This window comes from Salminus brasiliensis, chromosome 5 (genome assembly GCF_030463535.1).
Source record: "Salminus brasiliensis chromosome 5, fSalBra1.hap2, whole genome shotgun sequence".
Classification (NCBI taxonomy): domain Eukaryota; kingdom Metazoa; phylum Chordata; class Actinopteri; order Characiformes; family Bryconidae; genus Salminus; species Salminus brasiliensis.
The window spans coordinates 37,704,696-37,729,790 of record NC_132882.1 but is presented as its reverse complement, the minus strand read 5'-3'; the positions used below and the strand labels follow the sequence as shown (position 1 = coordinate 37,729,790).

Sequence of the window (25,095 nt, the reverse complement as noted above, 5' to 3'; positions counted from 1 at the left end):
CAGCTATGGTGCTATTTCAACTGTTTCAAATTTGTAGCTTATTAACATGCAATACTGAAATTCTGAAAATACAGATTTTTAAACCCTTTAACTGTACTTTGTAAGTAGAAGAGCTTATAAAAGATTAAGTTATTGTCTTGTTTTGTGGAAAGACAACAAACCTCCATTTTTCTGTACTCTTGATACAAACGGGGGGGGGGGGACTGAAAGTGAATGTATTCATTTATATATAAATATAAATTTGAATATCTTTGCATACTTAACTGTACTTAACTGTGAATGTACATTTTACATTTGAATATCTTGCAAAAAAAATCTAAAACTTGACTTCTAAGGGTTAAAGGTGTATAGTCTTGAATAGTCAAATAAAACCTACAAGACTGAGCATGTAGTTGGAAACCTAAGTTAAAGTTTGTGTAAAATTGTCTAGCAAGAAATTAAAGCTAAACCTTTGATAAGCAACCTTGTAGCTACTCTGTAGAACCAACCAAGAACTTTGTACTGATAATCCAACTAAATATAACATCTGCACTGACTGAAAAACATCTATAATGCATCATACAATTACTTGTTGAACAGCAGATGCTGTTGTCCCAGCTCTCTTGAACTACAGTCTGCCATTTTGCCAATAAGAGATCAACATACCATATAGTCCTTCATGACTTGGTGCTGCTTCGACACTGCTGTACTCCTCTTACACCTCTATCCTCTCTCTCAACTTTAATCTTCTCTTCACTTCATCCTCCGTTCCATCCACTAGTTCTCCATCTTTTTCTCCCAAGCCTCTCTTTCTCCCTTTTGCCATATTCTCATCTAAATCTCCCTTTTTTCATAGAAACCTGAGAATAGCATAAAACATCAGTATGTCCACTTACCTCACAGTTTCAGACTCCTCATTCTCTTTTACAAAAAAGAAGCACATATGAAAAGTTCAAATCTGTGCCACGCTTGTTATGCATTACTCACCTATGTCCAAACTCGCAGATAATGAATGATGCCAGTCTACATTCAGCTTGACTAACTGCATATCTATAAGCCAATCAGAAGAACAAACAGCTAATATCTAATCCAGACATATACTTACTAATTAAGATGCACACACAGTATGAACACCAAATCTAAACTGAGGATTAAAAATGCTTGTTTACATGCTTCTGACGTCAGTAGGATTTTCAGCTGTGATCCTCAAGGACATACTGTTTATTAATATGACTACTGGCCATACAAGAAAAGGAATGGCATCCAGTCACTGAGTACAAGTAAGTGAACTATGCACAAAGCATGGTCACAAAGCATTGCTGTGAACATGTCATTACAGGTGATTCTCAACTGTTGACAAATGTGTGCAACTATTAAGCAGGGATGCAGGAATGGGTATAGATGTTGTTAATGGGAAATGTACAAGGAAGGATGCTTTTAAATGAATGTAGGTCTATTTTTGATGCTTGAATGCTGAAAACATTGCCAGTGCTGACCTCAAAGCCATCACACTGCAGGATACCGCTTAGATCTGTTTAACAGACAACATTCACGTTTGGCAGTTTTTTGTTGTTAAACAGAGAAGAGGCCGGGTATAATAGATGTATTAATGTCTGGACCCTGAAGATGAATATAAAAAGCAGCTTTCTTTTTAAATGTAAACAATAAATAACGATGTTAAGTGAAGAGGATTGATAAAGAAATAAACAGTGGTTGTCACTTTATTTTACATATATTAAAAACACTCAATGTACTCTCGGTTGAAAGCAGCAGTGAGTTTTGCACTTTTCTGGAGTGTCCAAATACATATCTGAAATTGTAAACCTGGGAAGTTGCTGAACAGATTTAACCAGTTTAGGTTTTGGCTAAGGTTAGGGTTAGGTTTTGTGTTGAGGTTAACATGAGTCTGCATACATCTATTAAATGCAGGTAATGTATCAACAGTACATCTTCAAGATAAGATTATACACAGTGTAGTACAAAGTTTGGAGGGAACCAATGAGGGGAGTACCATAGGTGCATATTTAGACCATGGGGAAGGAAATATCCAGTCAAAGACAGTCAAAGACACAATATGGAATTCAGGTGTGTAGTTTTGGACCAAGGCAGTTCCTCATCCAGAACGAGTGAGGAAATGCAACATGTGAGAACCAGAGCTTCCATAAATTCTGATCCTTGCTCCTCAGCAGAGGGGTGTTATGAGTGAATGTCAGATGTTATTTGGACCAGGAAAGCCACCGCATTGATATTTGTGAGGTGTAAGAAGCTGCACAGTGGATGAACACTGAAGTAGTCATAAGGCAAAGGAGAGATCTAATTGAGGAGAAGGTGATATTAGAAAGCTGGATATGTTCTATTAGACTTGGGAGGTGGATTTGAGAAGTGAGAAGCTGATTGATGGTATACAGAAGAACAAAAGTGGACCAAGAACTAACCCCTGGGGGACTCCAGTTGTGGGGCTGTGGTGCTCTGAGAGAAAGCTGTTTTAGGCTTTCTGGTAGAATCAATCATGAAGATGACAGCAATGCAGTGCCCAAGTGTAAAAGTGCTGAAATAAGTGTTTGTTGTTTCAAAGTGTCAAAGAAAGGCCATGACCAAGGCCATGGAGGATGAGGATTGAGGATAGACAATTCTTCCTGGCTTTGGGTTAGGCTAAGGAGAACCTTTAAATTGGTAAACAACTTTTTCATCAAGTGAAGGTTCATTAATAAACGTGGGTGTGTGACAGGAAGGCTCCGTTAATGTGCTGACATGTAGACTGGTTGGTTTTATGGTTTTAGAAAAAAAAAAAAAGTTGGATCTGTTGAAATTGAATCTATGTCCATGGAGGCTGTTTGGAGAAGTGTGGTAGGAATTGGGGCAGGGCAGGTGAGTGGGCAGATATATGGTATGCTTTGTCACTTCATTCTCACCAAGTAAATTGAAGAGTTGGACCTTATTGGATCTTGCATGAAAATCATGGATGCCTCAACAGAGACTTTCCAGGCTGATAACAGTAACCAGTATTTATCACAATAAGCAAAGACTAAACTCTAAAGATGCTAATGTTAACTGCCTCTATGTGCCCTATAAACCATGACTTTATTCTGCTACAATTTCATATTTATCTGTGATTAATAGATCACTGCTACATCCTGTATCCCTAACAAATATCACAGTTTGGAACTGACTGTTTTTTGGCGGTAGTGCTGGATTGCCAAGAACACTACGCTAATGAGAAATGAAATAATTGTTCCTCAGTGCTATTCATAATTTACAGGCTGGCTTGCCGTTCTTCCTAATCGACCTGTAAAATCTCTCCATAATATAGTTATCCAGGCCAGAATTGAGGAATGGGAACACTTTCAGTGCATCAAGATTTGAGCCTGAAAGGCTGCAAAGGGCAAAATTCCACAAGTGTTGAGCTCCACACCTTGACTTGCACAAGTGGGCACTCCTTAAGCCCTTCTCTTGATTAGAAAGAATAGTAAAGAATGGCAAGGAAATTTAAGTATAAGTACTTAAAATGGGGTACCCTACTTGAGCAGATCTTTGGTTGAGCACTTTGCACTTTATGAATCACGCCCAAAAACATGCACTGGAACTGAAGAAGTTTTTTTTGTTCTCCTTCAAAGGCATTGCAATAAAACCTGCATCCAATAACCTCTCTAGATGCATCGGTTTGTGGTGTTATCACAGGTCTGCATGCAACAAGTTTGCATTCAACAAAGAAATGGTCCTGAGATTGCTGGAAGGGGCAAGGTGCTTTTTATTGAACAGTCTTGTGTTCAGAGGATGATTGCTAAATATTTTTGTTTATTATTATTATTACTATTAAGTTGCCTGTGTACTGTATAAATATGTAGTTTAAGGGGCCATGCAAATGTCCTGAGTCCAGGACTAAGTCAGAATGTCTTCTCCCCCTTTTCCCTTTCATTCTTACCACCTGCCCCCTGATACCCCATTCCATCTCCTTATACCGCCATATCTTCTTGTGATGTACAAACGCTCATCTGGAAAATGGCTGTCCCTTCATTTCAAATACACAATCTTAACATGCGCTCTGATTCGTCCTGTGGATGTTTTTCTTGGTATCTTTTCTCCCCATTATCTGTTCCATCCCCTCCCCTTCAACTTCTTCTTTGCCATCTTTTGTTTGTTCCCATCCTATTTGTCAATGTCTTTGTCTCTCTTTCTGTTTTTGTTGTATTGTGTCTATCTGGGCATCACTTCATCACACACACCTCCAACGCATCTGAACTCCCCTCCTTCCCCTTCCCCTTCTCTTGCAGAGCACATGCGACACACTCCGGAGTCACTCGGACAGCCTCGGATTCGCGCCGAACATGCTACCTAGTCACCCGACTGTAGGCAACTTCGAGGAGTTTGCTTGTTGATGATGCAGGACGCGGGGCGCGGCGACGAGGACAATTAGGTCTAGCGTGACAGCAAACTGTGATATAACTTGTATACTCCAAACTGTGTGTAAGTTCACAACCCAGTCCATGATGACTAGCTCAGTAAGTCAATAAACCAGTGTCCCAACAGAAACAAATATCTCCATAAAGTACAAATAGGCAACACTTCCAAAACAATACTCAGGTTTTATCAGCATAACTCAGTATCATCTTGATGCCACCTGTTTGTTTCATGTTGTGAAAATGCTAGTAAACTGTTATCAAATATTAAAAGTGATTCTTGTGTACCAAAAAAAGCATTATTCAAAAGCCGCCATTGAAAGTAACCTGGCCAAATGAAGACACACCGTTGCACAAAAAACACTGGAGGAGGTGTACAGGCGATGACATTTTCACTAGTCATCGAGTGGCAGATTTTACGATCATTTGCTCAACATGCCTCATTGCATTGCTCTTGATGATAGTGTTCCAAAACCTCCAAATCATCCAAAAATGTTTGTCTCTGTTTACATGACATGTATATAATAATAAGTGCAATAATATGCATAATGTGTTAGAATAACAAATGTATTACCCTCAAGTCTTAACTATTAGTTGTAAAGAAGGAGGAAGGTCAGATTCTGGTTCTGTGTGTGAAGAGTACTTTTACTTTTGATATGCATTGTATTTCTGTTTGTCTGTTTATTTCTGTTATCTATATACTCTGGTATTATGAAATACATGAGACTTAAAATGAGCGGTTGGTCATCCTTTTCTTCGGGTAGTCTGAAAGATCCAGGTTCTAGCTCCACTTTCTCAACGTGAAACCTTCACTCCGTCAATGACGGCCTGATGACAAAAGTTATAAGCTGCCCCTGTTAATAAAGCATTCATTCGTAGAAGTCATTAGCTCAGTTTCACTCACTCATCTGTCCCTCAGTCTGCTGTGAGTAATAGCAAATTGCTGGTTTCCGGGCTGTGCTTATTCAAAGGTCTGCCAGCGACAGGGTACAAAGACCGTGCTCAAATAGTGATTTATACAACATATGCCAAATTCCTCCAAGATTGCTTCGGTCATATCATAATCTCTTCCTTGCAGCTTTTACTGTTGCAGGCTCCATACATTTGTGGTGAATTCCAACATTTACCGCAAGCGTCTTCCTTTCTTCCCTGCATGCACACCTCATCTCCTGCGCGCACACATACACACACTCTCAACACAAAAAAAAGCTTGCCAGCCTGCCACATGCTCAGAGCGTTGCAATAGAGTGAGGGATAGTATCACAAACATCCACCCTCTTTTAATTTTGCTTCTGTATTCAGCTACACTGTACACTTGCATTGTTTTATATCAATTACAAATGGATTTCTAGCACATATATCCACATTTTAAAACAGTTGGTTGTGAAGTGTAAATCAACCTATATAATAAACAATCTATTTAACCATCTCTTAATGAGTGCTTGTTCTGTCATTGTCTGTCACATACGCAGTGGAAAACAGCTGGGGTCTGGAGGCATCCTCTTCCCAATAGCACAATCTTTTCAAATTACCACTGAGAATCTGGGACCAGCCAGATCAAATTACATTAACAGCTAACTTCTTCTTCTTCTTCTTCTTTACTTTGTAGTCAATGTAAAAAGCTTGTTATCCAAGCATTCGGAGCATTTCTATTGGTTCATTCATTCTGAATGGAATAACAGCCAGATTCAAATTCTGATAGCAAACACAGAGATAAGGTCTTTGCGCGACATTGACTGATAGATACTAATTGCTACTTTGTCTGTTACAGTTGTATGGTCCAGCCCTGTTAGGAAATGGCACAGCCGTTGCAGCTTCTTCACGAATATGTTGGAAGAGGGAAAAACAGTGAACAAGCTGCCCCTACCACTACTTTTTTTCCATGTTCGTAACCTTCCTTCATAATACAACATCATGTTAAAATTGTAAATTGAAGTTTAACTTTTTCCAGTCAGGCATTGCCATTTTTATAATCTCTTAACTTGTTTCCTGTGTCGAATGGTTTTGTACCATATTGTAAGATTAATTTATATTCAATACAATAAAACCTAATGCTGGTAAAGTTCAGTTAGAGCAAATATTCTGAGATGGCCTGCCTTCAAACTGACAATCATAGGTTTAATATAGGTACAGTACTGGTACCTTGTCAGGAAAACCAGCCCTTAAGGTTTAACCAGGGCACCACTCCTGGTTAATTATCCTAATGAATGTGGGGAGCAATATGAAGTCTTTTTCTGTATGAATTTCTGATTGCACTTTCTTTAAAAACCAAATGCTGTATTCCTATTCAGGTTTAGCATAGCTGTTTTGCTACTGTTGTCAAATTCCACCCTAGTGTGCAGTGTGCCTAGCAGCAGTGCAGAGCAGAGCTGCACAGCCAGAATAAGGTTGTCGAAAACCTCAGAAGGGATGTCAATCACTGATAACGCAGCACTCTACAACACTGTGGATTACCCTTTGCAATGAATCCTGTGTGAGAAGAGCAATTCCCAAAATCAGTCCTGGAGACCCCATGCTCTAGTTTTCTCTACCCCAACACACCTGATTCAATACACAAAGCATGTTAATTAGCGAATGACTTTAATGATTAGGATTCCTCACGCTCCTGTATTGGCCCAGGGACACAAGACTGGGCAGGACAGTGAATCCCCCTTTTTCATAGACACTGTACAAGAGACTGCTGTACACCGCATTAGCATGCTTGCTCAGAAAATATTCAAAGTAGAGAATATTTATAGTACTTTTAATGGTTTATTTTTAAATAGAGTTGATTTAATCAGACAAAAACAGTCAGAAAATAAAAAACAGATAAATATTCAAATCAACCCAACAAAATATATAGCACCTTGCACAGTCCTATTTCAGACTGTTTATAGTGGACATGAGGATAACGGAGATGTAAAAAGAATGGATCCTTAAGTATCGCAATTAGTTGTCATTCTGAATCTGTGCAAAGAACCACTTTTCTCTACTCATGCTTGGTAATAAGCGAAAACGGCAAGCCTTTAATAGTCGTAACATGCCACATGTGAACATTCCCCATCTGATGAATCGCACACTTGGACTTCCCTCTTCATTTAGGCTGCGACAACACAGTACATCCACCAAAATAAATACTGTACATTTAACTAGTCTGATGTTTGAACACTCATCTGGAGGTATTTCAGTTTGTGGTAAAGGAATAGTCTAGTCACAAGTTAACATTAACAACGAATGAAGGGGAACAACCACCAGTTAGCAGTATGTAAATGGAGCAGCTTGTTGGTGGCTAGGATCTTCCATTTGTTGTTAGTGTGTTTGCTTAAGCTATTCCTTTGAATATCTATGCATTTGCCCTGATGTTTAAAGAAAGTGCCTCAAAACTGCTGCCTACAGGTCAGAGGCAAATATCTACACCAATGTGACTTTTCCTACACACACAAAAACAACAACTCGCTTTTGAGAAACCATCAGTAAGAGTTGCTTAAAATTGATATGTTATACCCATGGGATGTGCTTGGTTACTGATGAGGTGTGGACAGCGGACAGCTGAGCCTGGCGCTGGCTGCTAGTCACAGGGGGCCAGCAAGGCAGTGTATGAGCTCAGCAAGAGAATACTACATCAGAGTTTATAGAAACTGTCATGGCCTTCTGGTTTCCGTAATAGCCTGTCCATGATATGTAATGGGGCCATATTTATCTGGGGACGGCACAAGAGAACAGATTAATAAAACCTATTAATATTACTTGTCGAGATGACAACAGGTCTACGGCTTGATTAAAAGCTACTGCATACCTAATGAATCAGTTAGCTAATTAACTATAGTCAGGACCAACTTCGTAGGACCAACTTTGTTGTATGAGCATCGTTAGGTCAGTTCACAAATACTTAGGAAGGGGGGGGGTGACTATTTACACAGGATGCGTTATAATGGCGTTCTCAGATGATAGCCACAAACACCACAAAACAAATACTCATACAAACCTTTTAACCCTTTTAACAGGTCTATCTACCATACAGGTCCACTTTGTAGACTGTAGCTCATGTGTTTCTGCATAATTTAGCACTTCCCGTTCATCAATGGAGAAGGGCCACCACGAGACCACTGCTGACCAGATATTATTAGGATAGACCATTCTCAGCACGGCAGTGTTAGAAGGTGTTGCACTGATATAACTGAAGCAGGCACAGGAAGCACTGCAGCTCTTTTTTTCTTTTCTTTTCTCAATGCACAATTTATGTCACTCATCCTCTAGGCCAGTAGCCTCCGCCCCAGAGAGCTACCTTCCTGTATATTTCAACTCATCCATCCTAAATCTAACACACCTCATTCGTATCGTGCCACTACCATGTCAGGGTCACTGCTATGTTGAGAATGGCTTGCCACCCAAATAAAATGGTCAGTGTGGCCCTGTTACTGAAGAGACAGTGGCAGAGAGGGTCTAATAAACTGGGCATCACTAGGGCTACAGTCAGTAATTGTAATTGTAAACCTATAAAGTGCACATATACGGTAGAGGCACCTGATGAAATGGCCAGTGAGTCGGAGTATTGTTTTGTACACCCCCTGTAAGTCATAAGTCACTGTGGAATCACCATTATATGTCAGTTTTCAATGTTACTGTCCAGTGGTGTCATAAATCGCACTGCGCGAGTAGACAGATATCATGTGAGCATCCTATCAAAAGGACTGTGACCTCTATGACAGGACTGCCATTAATTGTATTTAGGTATTTGGTTACAAGTGTGTTTTTAGTGGTTAAATTACTTGCTCTATTACTTCTTTCATGCACTGTTGTAATAACTCTGGAATAATCCAAAAATCCAAGAAACACTTTCGCTTCACTATGCACCAAAATAAAAAAATTAAAAAAAAACAACCCACGCACACAAAAAAAATATTGAACAACAAATGTTGAGAAGGGCACAGTTAAAAAAAAAAAAAAAAAATCAGTGCTGCTTTAACAAACACCTTAGCATAAACCACATGTTCAGGCATTGTAAATTTCAACAATTCTGTAGTGAAAAACAGCTGTAAAGTGTTCAGGACAGTTACATTCGCGCTAACGCATGAGACATTAAAATACAGAATCTTAAGGTCTGATGTTCGGCAATGCTTTGCTTGTAAATCTCAACCAATGCAAAATATCGAAATGCCCTCAGGATAAAACGGAGACAGTTCCGATTTTAGGATGCACATTTGATGCTCACGCTCAAGCAGCATTTCTATAGCAAGTACTGATAAACATACAGGTCTACTTTTATTTTCTTTGCACTCTGAGAAGAACCTTCGAGCTTTCATAAATGTATGTAGATGTCCATGGCTGGGGTGTCACACGCAAAGAAATAACACATAGCGAAACACTACTGCTTCTGATCAGTGATTTAAAACAGTGATGCACCACCACACTTATGTCCGATTCAATGTTTGCCACCAATCTGATTTTACTAGATGCTAGAAATGTTATTTTTCTTGTCTGGTTATGCAACACACTGCTGAGGGCGACATCATTGGTCTCAGGACAAACATTCACTCACACACACACACACACACACACACACACACACACACACACACACACACACACACACAACACATTTAATAAAAAGAGAAGATAAAGTCCTCCAAATTAAATATATTTTTGCCAAAAAGAAGCAAGAGGAGAGGAGGTTGACATACATTGTAGTCCAGAATGCCAGAGCTCCTCTGGGCTGGAAGACAGTGCAGTGAAGGTTCTGATCCGACGGCTGCAGCTGGACTGTGGCTGACCGACGCTTTTGATCAAAAAGCTTCAAATTAAACTAAGGCCACAACGTTCTTCCAGAAAATGAATGCAAAGACTGCAAACAAAAGGGGAAAGAAAAAATGGCAAGACAGACTAATCAGTAGTTAGTATAAAATGTCATCACAGCAACGCTTGATTGTAGTGGCAGAACTATAGGACTGTAGATGCAGTATCCAGCCAGGAAACAGCAGTATTATAATAATGAAATCCCCTCAAGCAATGGCAAAAGGAAAAGTGAATGGGGGGGACACACATAAAAAGAAAGACAGACGGTGAGATAGCATGTGGGCTTGTGTGTGAGAAATTCTAATGGTGGGACTGGAGACAGTGAGTAGAGAACACACCCTATAGCTTTTAAGGCACTTCAGCTGCTCCCTCTGCTGGTCTGACTAGGATCTGGCGCAGGGCTGCTGTTTATCTCCTCTTCTTCTTCCTCCTCCTCTTCCTCCACCCAGCCTCCCAGACGGAGGGGGCTGGGCACCACCAGGCTAGCCGTATGGGTCGACTGCATCTGAGACCCAGTCACTGAGGTTGGGAGAGGTGGAATGGGTTTTAAATACATATAAAAAAAAATATAACTTTCATTTTTACCATACATCTACACTCCATACTGAGTTCATTCCATGTGTTTTTAAAGCATATAACACAGACACAGATCAATCCTAGTTCATTAAATTCAATGCTGAGAAGAAGTCTTCAACTATGCTCAATCTTTACTGTACAAATCTCAGATATTAGTGATGTTTGGCTTTAGTAAATTAATTCGAGCATCGACATTTTTCGATACATCATGAATATGAAGTCTTGAAAAGTAACTTGGTCCAAACGTAATGCTCACCGGCACAGGCGCCAATGTCCCTCATGGCCACTGGAGGCTGGACCTGGCCTGGTCCACGCGGAGTCTGAAACTTCTGCTGGTGGACCTAGAAAAAAACATTAAAGGGGTCATAACATTTTTCTTGCATTTTTATTTTTTTCCATAAGTTGCATTCCAGATATTTGTATAAGCATCATTCCAAATGAAACAGGCGTTCTTTGTTAGGGTGCCTTTAAGCCTCCCTGTATGTATCTGGTTGCACTCTTTGTAACGTAAAATTCAATCAAGTTTATCGTCATGTCACATTATACAGGTGTAAAGGAGTGAAAACTTAGGTGCATTGTCCCTTACGGTACTAAAAAAAAAAGAACACATATTTACAAAATAGAAATACTGAGTATTTACACGTTAACTTACACACATTATACATGCTCTCTATTTACAATATTGCACTGGTTTAAAGCAGTTTAAATGTAAAGGTTTTATATAATCTGAATGTTTACATGATTTACAAAAGACACTGGATGGGTGTGAGTTCAGGTGTAGTGGGGAGAGGTCTTTGTGGGTGAAGTGACTGAGCATAGGAGTTCCAGTAGTAAGTGCAGGGTACAGTGTGTGTTTGTGTGTGGAGGTGCGACGATAGCTTGTAGACTGAGGACCGGTACACAGCACAATTGTTCATTCACCAGCATTATTTCTTGAGGGTAGAACCTGTCTCTGAACCGACTTCAAGCTTCTGTACCTCTTGCCGCTGGGCAGCTGTGAGAACAGGCAGTGGCTTGGGTGGGTGGAGTCCTTAATAATCCTCCTTGACTTCCTCAGACAGCAGCTGGTGTAAAAATCCAGAAGGTTTGGAAGCTGTACGCCGATGGTGGTCTGCAGAGCTTTCGGCTTAAGAGCGGTGCAGTTCCTGTACCAGGTGGTGATCCACAGTGGTTCCATTGACTGAGATAGGGGTGTGCACTCTCTCTCTTGGCGAAGATTACCTCATCTCTGTAAGTTGCTTCATCATCATTGGAGATCAGGGAAGTATACAGATTGCAATGGATTCAGGGTGGTAGGTAGTGAGAAGCTGATGAGGTCTCTAACCAGTCTCTCAAAGCATTTGCTTATGATGGGGGTTAAAGCTAAAGGCACCAGTCATTTAAGCAGGTAATGCTGGCTGTCTTTGGAACAGGGACAATGGTGGCCAGTTTGTCTGCAAAGACTCCAGCTAGCTGACTGGTGCAAACTTTAAGCGCTCAGCCCTGTATGCCGTCTAGCCCAGCAGATTTGTTTTGGGTGTTGACACGCTTAAAGGAGGTGGAGTTGATGGAACTTAACTGTGCTTCCTCTTTGGCTCTGTACTTATGTTTGGCTGCTTTTATGGTCTTACAGAGAGCATAGCTGGCTATTTAATACTCTTCTGTATTCCTGGATCTGAAAGCAGCACTGCGTGCACTCAGAGTTGTGCAAACTTTAACAGTTGAGCCATGGCTTTTGCTTGGGGTAAACACCAACAGTCTTTGTGGGCACAACATCCTATATGCACTTCTGTATGAATCCGGTGACTGCGTCTGCGTACTCGTCAATGTTGTTTGACGAATCCTGGAACATCTCCTAGTCCACGTCATCAAAACAGTCCTGGAGTAGAGTCTGATTGGTCTGACCAACGAGGAACCACCCTGATGGTGGGCGGCTCCCGTTTGAGCTTCTGCCTATAGGTGGGCAGGAGCAGGATTGAGGAGTGATCTGATTCACCGAACGGAAGTTAGGGGAGGGCTTTGTACGCATCCCGGAAGGGGGTGTAGCAGTGGTCCAGAGACTATTTTAAAACTTTATTGTTCTGTTTGTGTCGGATTGGCTAGCCCACAGTGTGTAGTAACTGGATCATTTAATTTAAATAATAATTTAGTATGAAGGCAGAGTGGGCATTAGAGACTCACAGAAAAAGTTCCCCTTTCAGGAACAGTACACTTACCTCGTGCATGTATATGGCATGCAGGCTCATTTCTGCAGAGGCAAACTCGGACAGCAGGGCCAAGTTGGACTGGCTAATGGTCTTGGAGTCACTGGCAGACATGCTAGATTAAAATGAAAAAGTTTAAATCAATTCACTGCAGTTTTATTCTAATAAGAGCCTATAAGCCATGCTGTTTAATTTCCTTATCTTTCCTCATTTAAATGACTGGGAATTATTGTTCTAAAAGGAAGGTCTGATCAATTAGCTACAGTGTGATGCAAATTGGAGTCATTAGCAGTGTTGTTTAATTTCCTAATTTTTTTTAATTACTTAATAATTCAAGTGACACAGAGTTATTGCCCCAATTTGGATTAGACAAAATGGGCTTGATCAGGGAGTTATTTGTTTACAGACCAACAATCCAGGAAAAACAATGTGATAATCTGAAGCCAGCACGATTAATGTATTCATTTTTGCACTCATGTTTTGTTGGTTTTTAACACTGGTTTTTAACTCTGCATCACTGAATATTACCATGTATCTGAGGTGTGTTGTCAATGAGCAGCTACACACATACCTCTCTGCAGCAGTGTTGTCACTGTGGTACATGGGGCCTTCGTGATGGTGATGGGCAGAAGGAAGGAGGACATGTGAGCGGGTGCGACTTGCAGGGGGCTGCTGGGAGGAGGAGAGTGAGGCCAGCACGCTGGCTGCCGCCGAGGCTGTACTGCTTTGGGGAACAAAGCGGCGGTTCCACCCTGGCAAACCAGATGCCGTTAGCACTGGGTGGGCCAGCACACTCGCCAACAGGTTATCAGGCTGTGAAGGAAATGGGAAAATCAACAGGTTCATGAAAGCACAGAAGATGCGTAGCAGTCATTTATGTAAGACTGAAACTATGCAGTAGTTCTAGTGCTAGGCATGGTTATGCATTTGAAGGCTGGTATAAAATAACTTAAGCAGAGGACCAGTCAGGCTTTATCTCTATATCAATCAGGCTTTAACATTTTATTACAGAATCTACAAAGACGAGCATGGCTGCAGCAGCACTGCACAGACATTGCCATATACCTTATCTACCACGTGATTAGTTTAGTTTTGCCACTTTGGGAAGGAGCTGTGTTTTTATGGAATTAAAACATTTCTTCCCTCACAGTTGGTCAAGATGCTGATAGACCATGAAAGAGGTAACAACAAGAGGCTAATCACTGGTTGCAACAAATAACTCAAACTACAACAAAGGACATGTATATATGTACTAAAAACCTTTATGTGTGCTACAAGCAGATTTCCAGAAGAATTTGCTTTTTTAGACTTAAACTGGCATCAAATCCAGACTGGAGACCTGATGGTCTTTCAGTGGATACCTGTCTGTAACAACTGAGCCAACATTGCTTGCTTTACAACATTATAAAATACGGTCACATTTTTACGATGTCAAATTAAAAATGCTGCAAGAAATTTAGTTTGCATTCGTAAATCAACCTCCTCTCCTACCACAGCCTGTCTTTGCTTCTATTCTATCACTTCTAAAATAAAGTGCTTAAAAGTTAGATGGTTTTAATGGTCACTTAATTGACATGTTTAACCCTTAAAAGCCAAGGGTAGCATATTTGATACATATCTATTTTTGAGATTTCTGCAACATTAGTGTGATCATTACATAGTGAATTATTTTTATTTTTAAATCATCTATAATATAATATAATTAATAAGTCATACATTAAATAAATAAATTACATAAATAAGAAAACGTAATACCTACGATACACATTTTTTGCTCCCTGGTGGACTATGCATGCACCAGAAAATTACATACAGTTTAAAATTAATTTTTAAGACAACAATGTTATTTTAATTATTTTTTATATATATAATTGGTCAGAAGGTCAAATAAACACGGTTTTAATGAATTTAAAATGTCTGGCAACTGCATTGATGATTCCGGCATTAAAGGGTTAAAGTTGCTATTACAAGTTCTAAATTCCTGGTTAGTAAAACTTTGAAGTTTGAGCTTGTGGGGCTGAGCTAGTGGATGGTTGTGGACAGACTGTAGAAGTCTAAACAGATGGACAAGTGATGTCACAGTGCTACAGTAATCCTTGGGAGCAAGTCTCCCTCTGACCATTATTAGACCAGTGCTTTTCCTGACCTCCTTTAATTTGTTCAGGCTAAGAAAGCACTATAAGTCACAGCTGACTGAACATCAAGCGGTTCTATGTTATAATATTCCATAAAGTAATGCTGGATGGTCAGAGTTAAGAGGAACATTTCCAAAATACAATGATTTTACACCACAAACATAATAACATCAAAACTATGTTGCACTACTTGCCACCCATGGGGTCAAAACAGAAACAGTAATGTTACAGTTGTCTTACTTACAGCAGTGGCAGACTCGTTGGAGAGCAGTGAGGTGCACAGAGGAGCCTCAGAAAGGAGGAGTTGAGGGGAGGGCCCGGTTTGTGCATCCTGCTGCACCTTCTCACGCAAGTGGCTGATGAAGACCGAGCTGTCCTGGGGAGGCTGCCAGCGGGGGTTCTTAATGGTGAAGTGCATGAGGGACAGCTCTGTCTTGCCATTCTCTGCCTGCTGGTACACGGAGGCCTCAGTCTGGCCCTCTGACATCCACTGCATGGGAGGAAGCAGCACAAGGTAAACAAACTAAAAATGAGAAACTGCAGCCAAAGCACTGAAAGCATAAACAACAGAATAGCATTAGAAGTAATTCTGTTGGTTTAGCACCTGGGCTGCTTGGCTGTTGCTCACACTTTTCAGTTTAAGGATGGTATGTATTTATTTATTTTTTTTACTCAAAACTGTTTTTTTTACTGCTATTCCCCTAATAGTTCCTATTTAATTTCATTTATTTCACAAAACTTTGCAAAGTAATAATCTGGAACACTTCCTCGTCTTATTTGTTTTTCCATGTTAAAATAACTGCATTACATGGTAGATAATATGGATCTGAGTTCTTTAACTTTAAATTGTGGTCTTACATAAGAACTATACAAATACACTCACATACAAACTGAAACACACACACACCTGTGGGTTGCCATGACGGCGAACATCCATCTGGGCAAAGGAGCATATGTCACCGACGCCCACCACCTCCACAGTAAAATTGCGAAAGAAGTCAATGATTTCCAGCGACTTGTTTCGCAAGAGAAAGATGAGGATGAAAGGAGTGACGATGGGACTGAGCAGCTCTTCCAGTATGAAAACCTGCATAGGACATAACAGCTGTTACTTAAACTGAAGTTATAGGCCCATTTCCCATCCAATTCATGAATTCTTGATGAACGTGGGCCAGCAAACAAGACCAACATCAAATCAAACCACTGCAATTACAGAATGAATGCAATATCCACCGATCAGCATGACCAGCAATAAATTATTGTAGGAATGGAATGAACTGAATCAAATGCCAAACACGCTATATGGACAAAAGTATTTGGACATGCTGTCATTCATTGTTTCTTCTGAAATCAAATTAAAAGTATTAAAAAGAGTTTACTATCTGTCTCGATTGTCCAAATAAGGCTTTCTACTAGGTTTCGGGGTGTTGCTGTGAGGATTTGATTAAGGATTTGATCTCATTATGGAGAACACAGTCCCACTGCTCCACAGGTCAATGTTGGGGGGGCTTTATATCCCTCTAGCCCACACCTGGCATTAGGCATGGTGCCAAAAGGTTCATGTTTTTATCTGCTCCAGAGAGTCCTATTTTATTGGCGATACTTCTCAACAGACTAGACAAGCTGTGTGTGTGCATTGGCACAACAGGATCAGCAATGTGAGCATGAATGCATTCTTTAAAAACGGTGTCCACAAACATTTGGACATATAGTGTATCTATGTTCAGCTCACTTTGCCGCTTAAACCTTCACTTAGTCATATTCAAAAGTAAGTCTCCTCGCTATGGACGGCAATTTCTACCTATTTCGACAGTCTTATGTCCGTGTCATTTCCTGTCACTGCATTCTTACCGCTTTGTACTGGAACAGCTGGGCCATTTCATCACGCGTCTCACTCTTATTGGCATTGCCCTTCCAGTGGTCTGGCATGTAATGAATGTGAGCCAGCACACACTGTAGCAGCTGCTCCGGGCACCATACCATATGTTCGTCTGGGATAAAGGATCTAGAAGAGAGCACAAAACATGTAACCCCTAATGCGGGGACACCTAGCAGGTGCTGAGATTACATGTACAGTATGTTCAGAAGTGAGGCTAGAGGGCAAGTAAAGTAACCAATCGCTTGGGGGGCACCTCAGGCAATGGTCAGCAGGTGGGGAATATTGTCCACACCTAGTGCCACACTTACATAATGTTTGGGAGAAATCCAATTAAATAAAATTTGCAAAGGATTTGCCTCTGGACTCAACAGGTCAATTTTGAATTTGTACTTTAACAGTTTTATCTTGTAGATATTACAACCCTTTCCATATATAGCACCTGCATAATGTGGAGGACACCATTTCTTTCAACATTATAAAGAAAAATCTTTACAGCTCCGTCAACAGATCAAAACCACTCTTCAGGAGCCAGGTGTGGATTTGTTAATGACTACTGTCTGTAACTAAACTGCATAACCAGTAGTTAACAACAAACACAGGAAGACAAGGTTATAGTTTGCTTTAAAAAAAAAGCACTTAAAGTCACACACAAAAAAAACCTACCCAAAATCTAAAGCATACTGCTCTGTAAAACGTGGTGGAGTTATGGCCTGGGCCTGTACGGCTGCCACAGATTCTAGCTCACTCATCTTGATGTGGAACCAAATTTCACAAGCGCAAGTTTTACCCACAAACCTTGGATTTGCATGATATTGTGGGAACTGTAACGTGACTGTAATGCAATATATCAACAGTTACTATGTGTACAGAAACACATGGAACATGCTAACGTGCTACAGGCTGTGCCAAGTATTTATGGCATTAGATTACAACAAACTGTAACATGCAGAACAGTCTGTCGCACCAAACCGTGTCCAAACCATGGTGTGAACAAACCGTGTGTACCGCTACTAAACTGTACCCCCCCTTAACTAAACCATAGAGTATGGTTTTAATATCATTAAGAAACTGTACATTTAAGACACATAAATTTACTGACACTGTTAACCACAGCCTCTGTCGTTCGTTCCACCACTTCAGTGCCAAGACAGAAAAATTGCCTGAATGCTTGTCTTTTTCTGTGAATCTTAAAGGATGGCGAGTCAAGCTGAGCCGCACTTGAAGGGCTCTTGGCCGGCTTTTGACCATTGCCATCAAATATGGAGGGGCTGGTCCATTCTTGGCTTTTAAATCTGAAGTGGGCAGTTCCAGGAAGCCAGTGCAGAGAACAATTTAAGGGCACCAGCCCCAGAAAAAAAAGCCATTTTAGATGGCTGCAGTACAAGCCTGGCAGAGCATCACCAAAGAAGGCATATCCAAGCATCCACTGCATGCATAGGATATTCCCTATACAGAAATAGTTTACAGTTCATACCACTGCTAATTCCCAAACACTAAGGTGCTTCATAGCCTCTATGTAAACAGATACAGGCTATAGCGGTTTTAAAACCGTATAGTACAGAAACATTGGGAAAGGCAGTACAAATATTATGTTCACATGCAAAGTGTTTATTAACGGATGGGTATTGATGTTTTAATGCTTTTCAATGTTCGACCATGCAGACCAATGGTGTCCAATCTTATCTGGAAACAGGGACAATGCTTGTTTTTATTTCAAACAAGCTGGAGCGCACCGGTGTTCCCTTGTTTAATCAGTTGGAATGAAACACTGGCTTTTGCTAGACTGGACACCCTTGATGTAGGTAATGGAAGCAAAAATGATCTATAATATTTGACACCATCCAAAGAAAGCTATGAAAAATGTTCAAAAAGATGTTAAAAGATTTATATCTTAAAAATATGGGTAGGATTATTTTAGTATTGGCCTAGTGGCTAAATGCCTGTTCCCAAAATAAGACCCTTAAAGATAATATTTAACCCTCCATGATTTTAATGTACATTAATGTACATCGGTAAAAGTGTGAATGCAATGAAATCAGTCATGAATAATAAAATAATGTATTTAAACATATGTATATTATCATTATTACTCTCTCTATACTCCACATGCTGCAAGCCATGTGATCGAAATGCTTCTCGTTTCCCCCTTAGTGAGGTTTTACCTGGTGATGGTGATGACCACACCCAGTACAGTGATAGCAGTGAGGATGTGCTGCACAGTAAGGACGTCCTCGTCATAGACGGTCAGCGCAATGAGCACGGCCAGTACTGAGCCTGAGAAGAATGCCACATTCTTAGCCAGCACGGCCAGCAGCGGCGAGACGAAGGCGTTCATATACTTAGCGGCTGGCTTGTAGCCACGGCCTAGTCGGCCCTGCAACTCGTGATCCAGCTCGTTAAAGTGCCGCAGGTAGAGGCGGCCGTACAGCGACCAGCGCCGTGCACCAAGGCTTCCGGGCTCACGCTTGATCACCTCGGCGTAGCTGAAGAAGGCGTACAGCACCTGCCATACCAGCACAAAAGGACACAGCAACAGGTTTGCAATCCCAGCCAGAAGGATGATCCGACTCAGCTGCCGGGCGAGCTCCAAGCGGTTGCTCGCCCGCTTGTACTTGGGATGCAAGTTCCACTTGTTCTGGAATAGAGAGCAGGGCCCCCAGAAGAGGATGAGCTCGAAATTGTACTTGAGGCCCTGCGTGAGAAAGATCATGTCCCCGAAGAAGGGCACACGCAGACGAACGGGCAGCAGTGACTTGTTGATCATGGCCACCGTGTAGTTCTTGAAGCGCAGGATGCGGTGGTAGATGTCCAGCTCCGTGAGCTCCTTCTTGTGGATGCACATCTGCTGCTCGCGCTGCAGGCTGATCAGCCGCCCCTGCACTTCCTGCCAGCTGAAGTTACACAACTCATCCTGGCAAACAGAAAAGCGATTTACCAAGAATTTTAGTAACTTTGTCAAACAAATCTGAACAATTCCATTACATGAATCATAATGAATAATTTGCCCCAGTTCAGCAGTGGTGTGTTCATGCTTACCATTCTGATTTTCAGGGCTTTTATGTAAAACTGGCGGATCTCCCAGTAACTGAGGACATTGTAGATCACCTTCCCAAGGCGATAGACCCAAAAAATGGCTGCCATTATAAGGAGGAAGATGATCCAGCTGTTGCTTTGAATCCTAAACAGAAAAGTACAGCATGGTAACATGATGAAGCAAGAAGGTGATTAATGATCACCCTCATTAATCATTGATGTGAATGTGGTGTATTTTTACATACTTTTTTTATTTCTACCACTTTATGAACAGAGCTGCTATAAGAAACTGAAAAATCTAAATAATTTATGTTACTGGCCATATGGAGAACACTAGAAAAAACTAGAAACATTTAAGAAGCTGACATAGTTCTCATATGCCTATGCTTACATGCAACAACTGAAAATATAAAGAACAATAATGGTAATTTAGCTATGAAACATATTACAAGAGAAATGTCCTATTTTTTTCATAGGCTGCAGTCATAGGTGGTGTGTGTGTGGGTGTTGTTAACTTTAGCTTTTAGCTCATTGCTCTCCTTATCCCACAAGAACTGTAATGATGATTTGAAGTAGAGGTGGACAATATGGCAAAATTATTCATGACACTTTTCACAATACATAATCTGTATCAAAATATTCTGACACACAGACCAAATGTACTAGTAGTGCCATAAGCAGTTTGTTACTGTTAATTTAGTAGTCCTCAATATTCTCCAATCTTTTACAACGACAACCCAACCTCAAAGGTCTCTCACACCTCACAAGAAGGCAATACCAACTAAAAATGGCAAACGCAAAAATGCACCTATCCCAAAGTATAGAAAAAAAGCCTGTTAGCACACTTTTTAAATTACTTAAAGGAAATGAAAATAGGACAAAATGAATTTTCTCAGTCTATACTGTTCATTTATGGAAGCTAAAGTGTAACAATTGCTTTGCAGACTGCAGAACAGCTTTTGTCATGTCATAAAAAAAAAAACAAAGATATATATGTCTCTTCAGCCTCCAGCCGTCTAGCCCCACCCACTTAAGATGAGTTCATTAGGCAAATTACCCAATAGAACAGATATCAATTCCATATTTGTACTGCAAAACACATTTCTGTAACATAATTCTAAGGGATATAAACAGTTACAAATGGGTCATGAAGAAATTAATTATGACCATGCAAATGTCATAACTGGACCAAGAAGAATGTAGGGCATGGGACCTTTAAACACAAACAAAAACTCAAAGAAGAAGGCTGAGCACTCTTCTCTGCCTTGTGACCTCTCTGCTGGCTAGCCCCCAGCACTCAAAACACCACACACACGCACACTTATGTTACAAAAGTTCTAACTGCTTTTGCACTGCTTCTTTATGGGCTTCAGTCTATAATAAAGGACAAACAAATGCTGGGATCTACATCAATAGCATGTTACCACTCTCTGCCTCTTACTCCTTTAATACCAAGAAAGTAGGTCTTCAATAACTTAGGGCCAGGAGGCACAAACTGTTCTTGGACTCAGCCCATACTGGCACCTCATCATATTCGATACAAACATGTTTTGCCACTGTTCCTGAGCAAGTGAAGACTGCATCTATACAAAAAAGATTCTACCAAGGGCCAATGAAGAAAGTGGCATAAAGAACACAAATATAAAAAAATAGACAGATAAATGTATAAACAATTAATGAATGATAAATAAACAACAAGTAAAATAAATAAACAAGCAGATCTACCCAGAGTGATTATGAAAAGCTATCCATTCCACATAGAGCAACAGAAATAGCAAGCTCTGAGAAAGCAAGTTTCCTCTGCCAGTGTTGCAATAAAGGTGCCTGTTTATGGCCTAGCTAGCACAGAGCAGGCAGAGACTATCAGGTACCGACACCAGAGTGGTTCATACACAGTTACTTGAATGACAGGCATGAAAAACAACATTGTGCAAGTGTTGAAATTTGCCTACCAGGATTTAGCACAGCTAGCTGGAGAACTGTGGCCCCAAACCAAAGCAAAGCCAGTTCACAAGAAAAAAAAAAAAAAAAGGCTGAGCAGTAACTGCAGGATAAAAACGGGCTTCTATTTCCATCACTGAAATGAAGTGTCAAATCCAGATGAATGAAAGTGGCATTTAGGCCAAACACACCATTTTACACTTGAACACTTTTTGTTTTCTTACTGTTGCCAATTAGTTGGCAGCCATCTCACCACGTCTTCAAGATGCAGTGTAACCTCTCATCACACAGAACAAGTCCCATAGTGCACATCACGACTGCATGCAAGCACTTGACCTTATACACTGACCTCTCAATGCACTGCTGACTTGGTAGGATGGCATCAGGCAGGGTGACCTTGTTCCTGTCCAGCGGGTTCAGGCTCTGACCAGTGTGGTTGACTGCCCGGTTGGCGAACAGCACATCATACTCCACACAGTTAAAGAGGAACGTTGTGAAAGTGACCACAAAGAGAAACTGCCTGGATGGGGAAACCCCAAAAAAATTTACTTCATTCCATTCACAAATTATTTTAAAAGATTTTGTTACTGAATGTGGAAGCAATTTCTGGATGAATAAGAAACACCTATGGTAAATTCAAAGTATATTAAACTTTAATTTAATGAGTAGGTTTGGCTTGTGTTGTAACCATGTTAAAAAACAGACATTTACTTACACAAGTTCAAATAACTCTGTTACCACCATGCAGGCAAATCCATTCTTCTGATGGAAATGGTAAATGTGAGCAACTTCATTAAGGAATATAAATGATAAGCTTTGTATTACTACATTGGTTTTAAAAATATTCTCTATTTAAACCAATAAAACACACATACTCTCTCTATAAATAAATATTTCATTCACAACGAAAGAGGATAGGAAGTCTGCTTGTTTGTGCTCAGACTCACTCAAGTTCTGGAGCGAAATCAGCGTAGCAGAACTGTGACTAAATATCAATGAACGTGCCTTCTTGTTTACCATGCATATCTAATTTTCTGTGTGTGAATGGAGAAGCCGAACCCCTTTTTAATGCTCTACTGAGTTTCGGTATAAATCACTTTAAAGGCTCTACTGAAATCCAGTCTAAAACTCTAAAAAAATTAATAAATCAATGCAACCTTGTGAAAAACAAATGACTAACAAAAGTCAGCTGCCAAGAAATGAGACTTCACATAAAAGGATATTCTAGTGAAGAAATTGTCAAGGTTCTTGATGTGATGCCAGGAGTCTATGGGTGGAAAGAAGAGAATTTACATCAGATGAAGCATCAAGGTTTAAATTACTGATAGATCAGTATTCTTGCTTGATTTGACTTGGACATGTTCGAATAGATGAAAAAAAAGGAATATTAAATGCATGTTTTGTTCGATATTTTTGCATACTGAATGTCTCACCCTTTCAGTTAATTTTAGGACAAACACTATATTGCATTCATAACACGTTTTCTAAATGTGCTCTATATATATATATATATATATATAAAAGCACTATTAGGAAGATAATGCTACCTCTGAGGCCTTCGGGCACATGAATCAGCAAGTCCTCCTCTCCTGGAGGCGAGTCTTCCTCGTAATCTTCTATTCTTTGGTACTCCTGGTACGCTTCAAAATCGGCCATCGTGCTTCACATTCTCCTTCCGTCTAAAAAACGCAGGACAGGTCCTAAAGAAAGGGAGACATTAGCACCATTACAATGGAATTAGCACTGTGTCCATGGTTCCCGGACCAGCCAAACAGGCATGTTGTTGCTGGCACCTTCAGTATGTCATGTGTCCTGAATGATCTCCTCTGTAATGACCAACACTGAGATCAAACCTGTCAACGTGTCCTGCAAGACGTATAAATGAATAAACAGTCAAATAACAAACTAACAGCTCTCCCGAACTTTTGCCATAATTTGTGTGAGCTTTAAGGATGTCAACCGCTGCATTCATTCCTAACCTGTTTACATTCCTACTGAGGTGGTTACTGATAGAGGTTATCATATCTAATGTCCTGTAGGCAGTCCACCAGATCTTTCTGACAGACTTTCAACACTCATCATTAATCTATCTGACCCAAGCACCTCTGTTTACTGTTCACTGCATACTTGCACTGCTTGCTCACTGACTCTGAACGAGCAGGGATCCGTTTATATGCGTTGGCTGCTCTCAGTGTTTCCCCTTATAATAATGGGACTGGATTTGCATTTCAGCAAAGCTTGCCTTGGAAAAACGGCCGTTATAAAAACACTACAAAAATACAACTGAATTGGACTAATTTAGTCTTTGACTAGATTGCTAAGAAGTTATAACGAAAAGGTAGATTTTTAGTCAGGAATTAATTATTATTATTATAATTAAGCGACAGAAATGGCTAGCTAGCTAATTCTTTAGATTTTTTTTTTTATAAAATGTAATAAAATTGTCTTAGCCGTGGTATTGTTAATTGTCAAACGTGGTAAAAAAAAAAAGATGAATGATATAATACTATTATATAATATAATACTGCATATGTACTGGAACGGTTCATGATATCTGACCAGCTTAAAAGCCAATGTCACCACCATCCAACTAGCTGGACAGGCTAACTGAGTTAGCAGGGTAGCTGACTCATAGGCAGGTAGCACTAACCTACTGTTTGCGCTGTCGAAAAAGGCGAACTTTCTCCTACCTAATATGAACTAATGTACGTCAAATGTACCTATGAAATCTATAAAAAAAGGCACGTGTCCACATTTTTGAGTGCTAAGCTCTTACCATCCGACCGCAGACAGATCTCTCGCTTCTTCTGTCCCCAACAAAAACACACATACATGTCAACAAAACTCCCTGACGTCACTTCGCTGCGATGCTGACGGTGTTCGCTGAGGCTTGTGGTCGATGTAGTGTTTTCGACTGAACGTGTGGTTTTAGACTTTAGAGCAGTAGACAAATGTACGGTGTCATCGCTCAAATGCTGCTTGAAATGATTCCTAGGATTTGCAGCTAAAGATTTATGGCAATTTAACGCAATGTTCAAACCTACTGTAATACTTTATTCATTTTTATTCGGGTTGCATGACAATCAACAACGGAATACAAGGCAGGTTCACATTAAAGGCTAAATTTGAAACCTGGGCTGTATTTTTAGGCAGCTTTAATATGGATTTTGTCTGTACAGCTAGTTCAATTACCAGAGTAT

At 40.3% G+C, this 25,095-nt stretch overlaps 2 protein-coding genes across 6 annotated transcripts in view; one reads left to right on the top strand and one right to left on the bottom strand.

The window, feature by feature from the left end:
- Positions 1-5,805, top strand: part of asic1c (acid-sensing (proton-gated) ion channel 1c) — a 93,568-nt gene extending 87,763 nt beyond the window's left edge. For all 4 annotated transcript variants that reach the window (XM_072680231.1, XM_072680230.1, XM_072680232.1 and 1 more), the window contains one exon: positions 4,251-5,805. In XM_072680231.1, the coding sequence (XP_072536332.1) occupies positions 4,251-4,329 (79 nt within the window). In that variant the 3' untranslated portion in view covers positions 4,330-5,805. The remainder of the gene's footprint in view (positions 1-4,250) is intronic.
- A 1,134-nt stretch (positions 5,806-6,939) lies between these two features.
- Positions 6,940-24,744, bottom strand: atg9b (autophagy related 9B). Of its 2 annotated transcripts, XM_072680227.1 has the most exons (15): positions 24,672-24,744; positions 23,443-23,595; positions 23,119-23,162; positions 22,611-22,675; positions 22,245-22,415; positions 19,958-20,099; positions 19,084-19,832; positions 16,894-17,047; positions 15,950-16,129; positions 15,287-15,532; positions 13,479-13,720; positions 12,920-13,022; positions 10,981-11,065; positions 10,487-10,667; positions 6,940-10,197 (listed from the first exon to the last, which is right to left on the bottom strand). In XM_072680227.1, the coding sequence occupies exons 2-14, from the start codon at positions 23,549-23,551 to the stop codon at positions 10,507-10,509; spliced, it is 2,451 nt and encodes an 816-aa protein (XP_072536328.1). In that variant the 5' UTR covers positions 23,552-23,595; positions 24,672-24,744; the 3' UTR covers positions 6,940-10,197; positions 10,487-10,506. The 2 variants fall into 2 exon arrangements, with proteins under 2 accessions (XP_072536328.1, XP_072536329.1); XM_072680228.1 differs by lacking the exons at positions 6,940-10,197; positions 24,672-24,744 and adding an exon at positions 23,689-23,790 and having other exon boundaries at positions 10,204-10,667.
- Between the last annotated feature and the right edge of the window lie 351 nt (positions 24,745-25,095).

Bases quoted from the DNA above. Each gene is read 5' to 3' on its own strand.
- atg9b (XM_072680227.1), bottom strand. From the start codon at position 23,551: ATGGCCGATTTTGAAGCGTACCAGGAGTACCAAAGAATAGAAGATTAC. The intron at 22,676-23,118 runs ATATCCTTTTAT...GAAGTTGCTCAC, and splicing joins TTGACAATTTCTTCACTAGA to ATTTACCATTTCCATCAGAA. The intron at 13,721-15,286 runs GTAAGTAAGACA...TTTCCTTCACAG, and splicing joins CCAACGAGTCTGCCACTGCT to CCTGATAACCTGTTGGCGAG.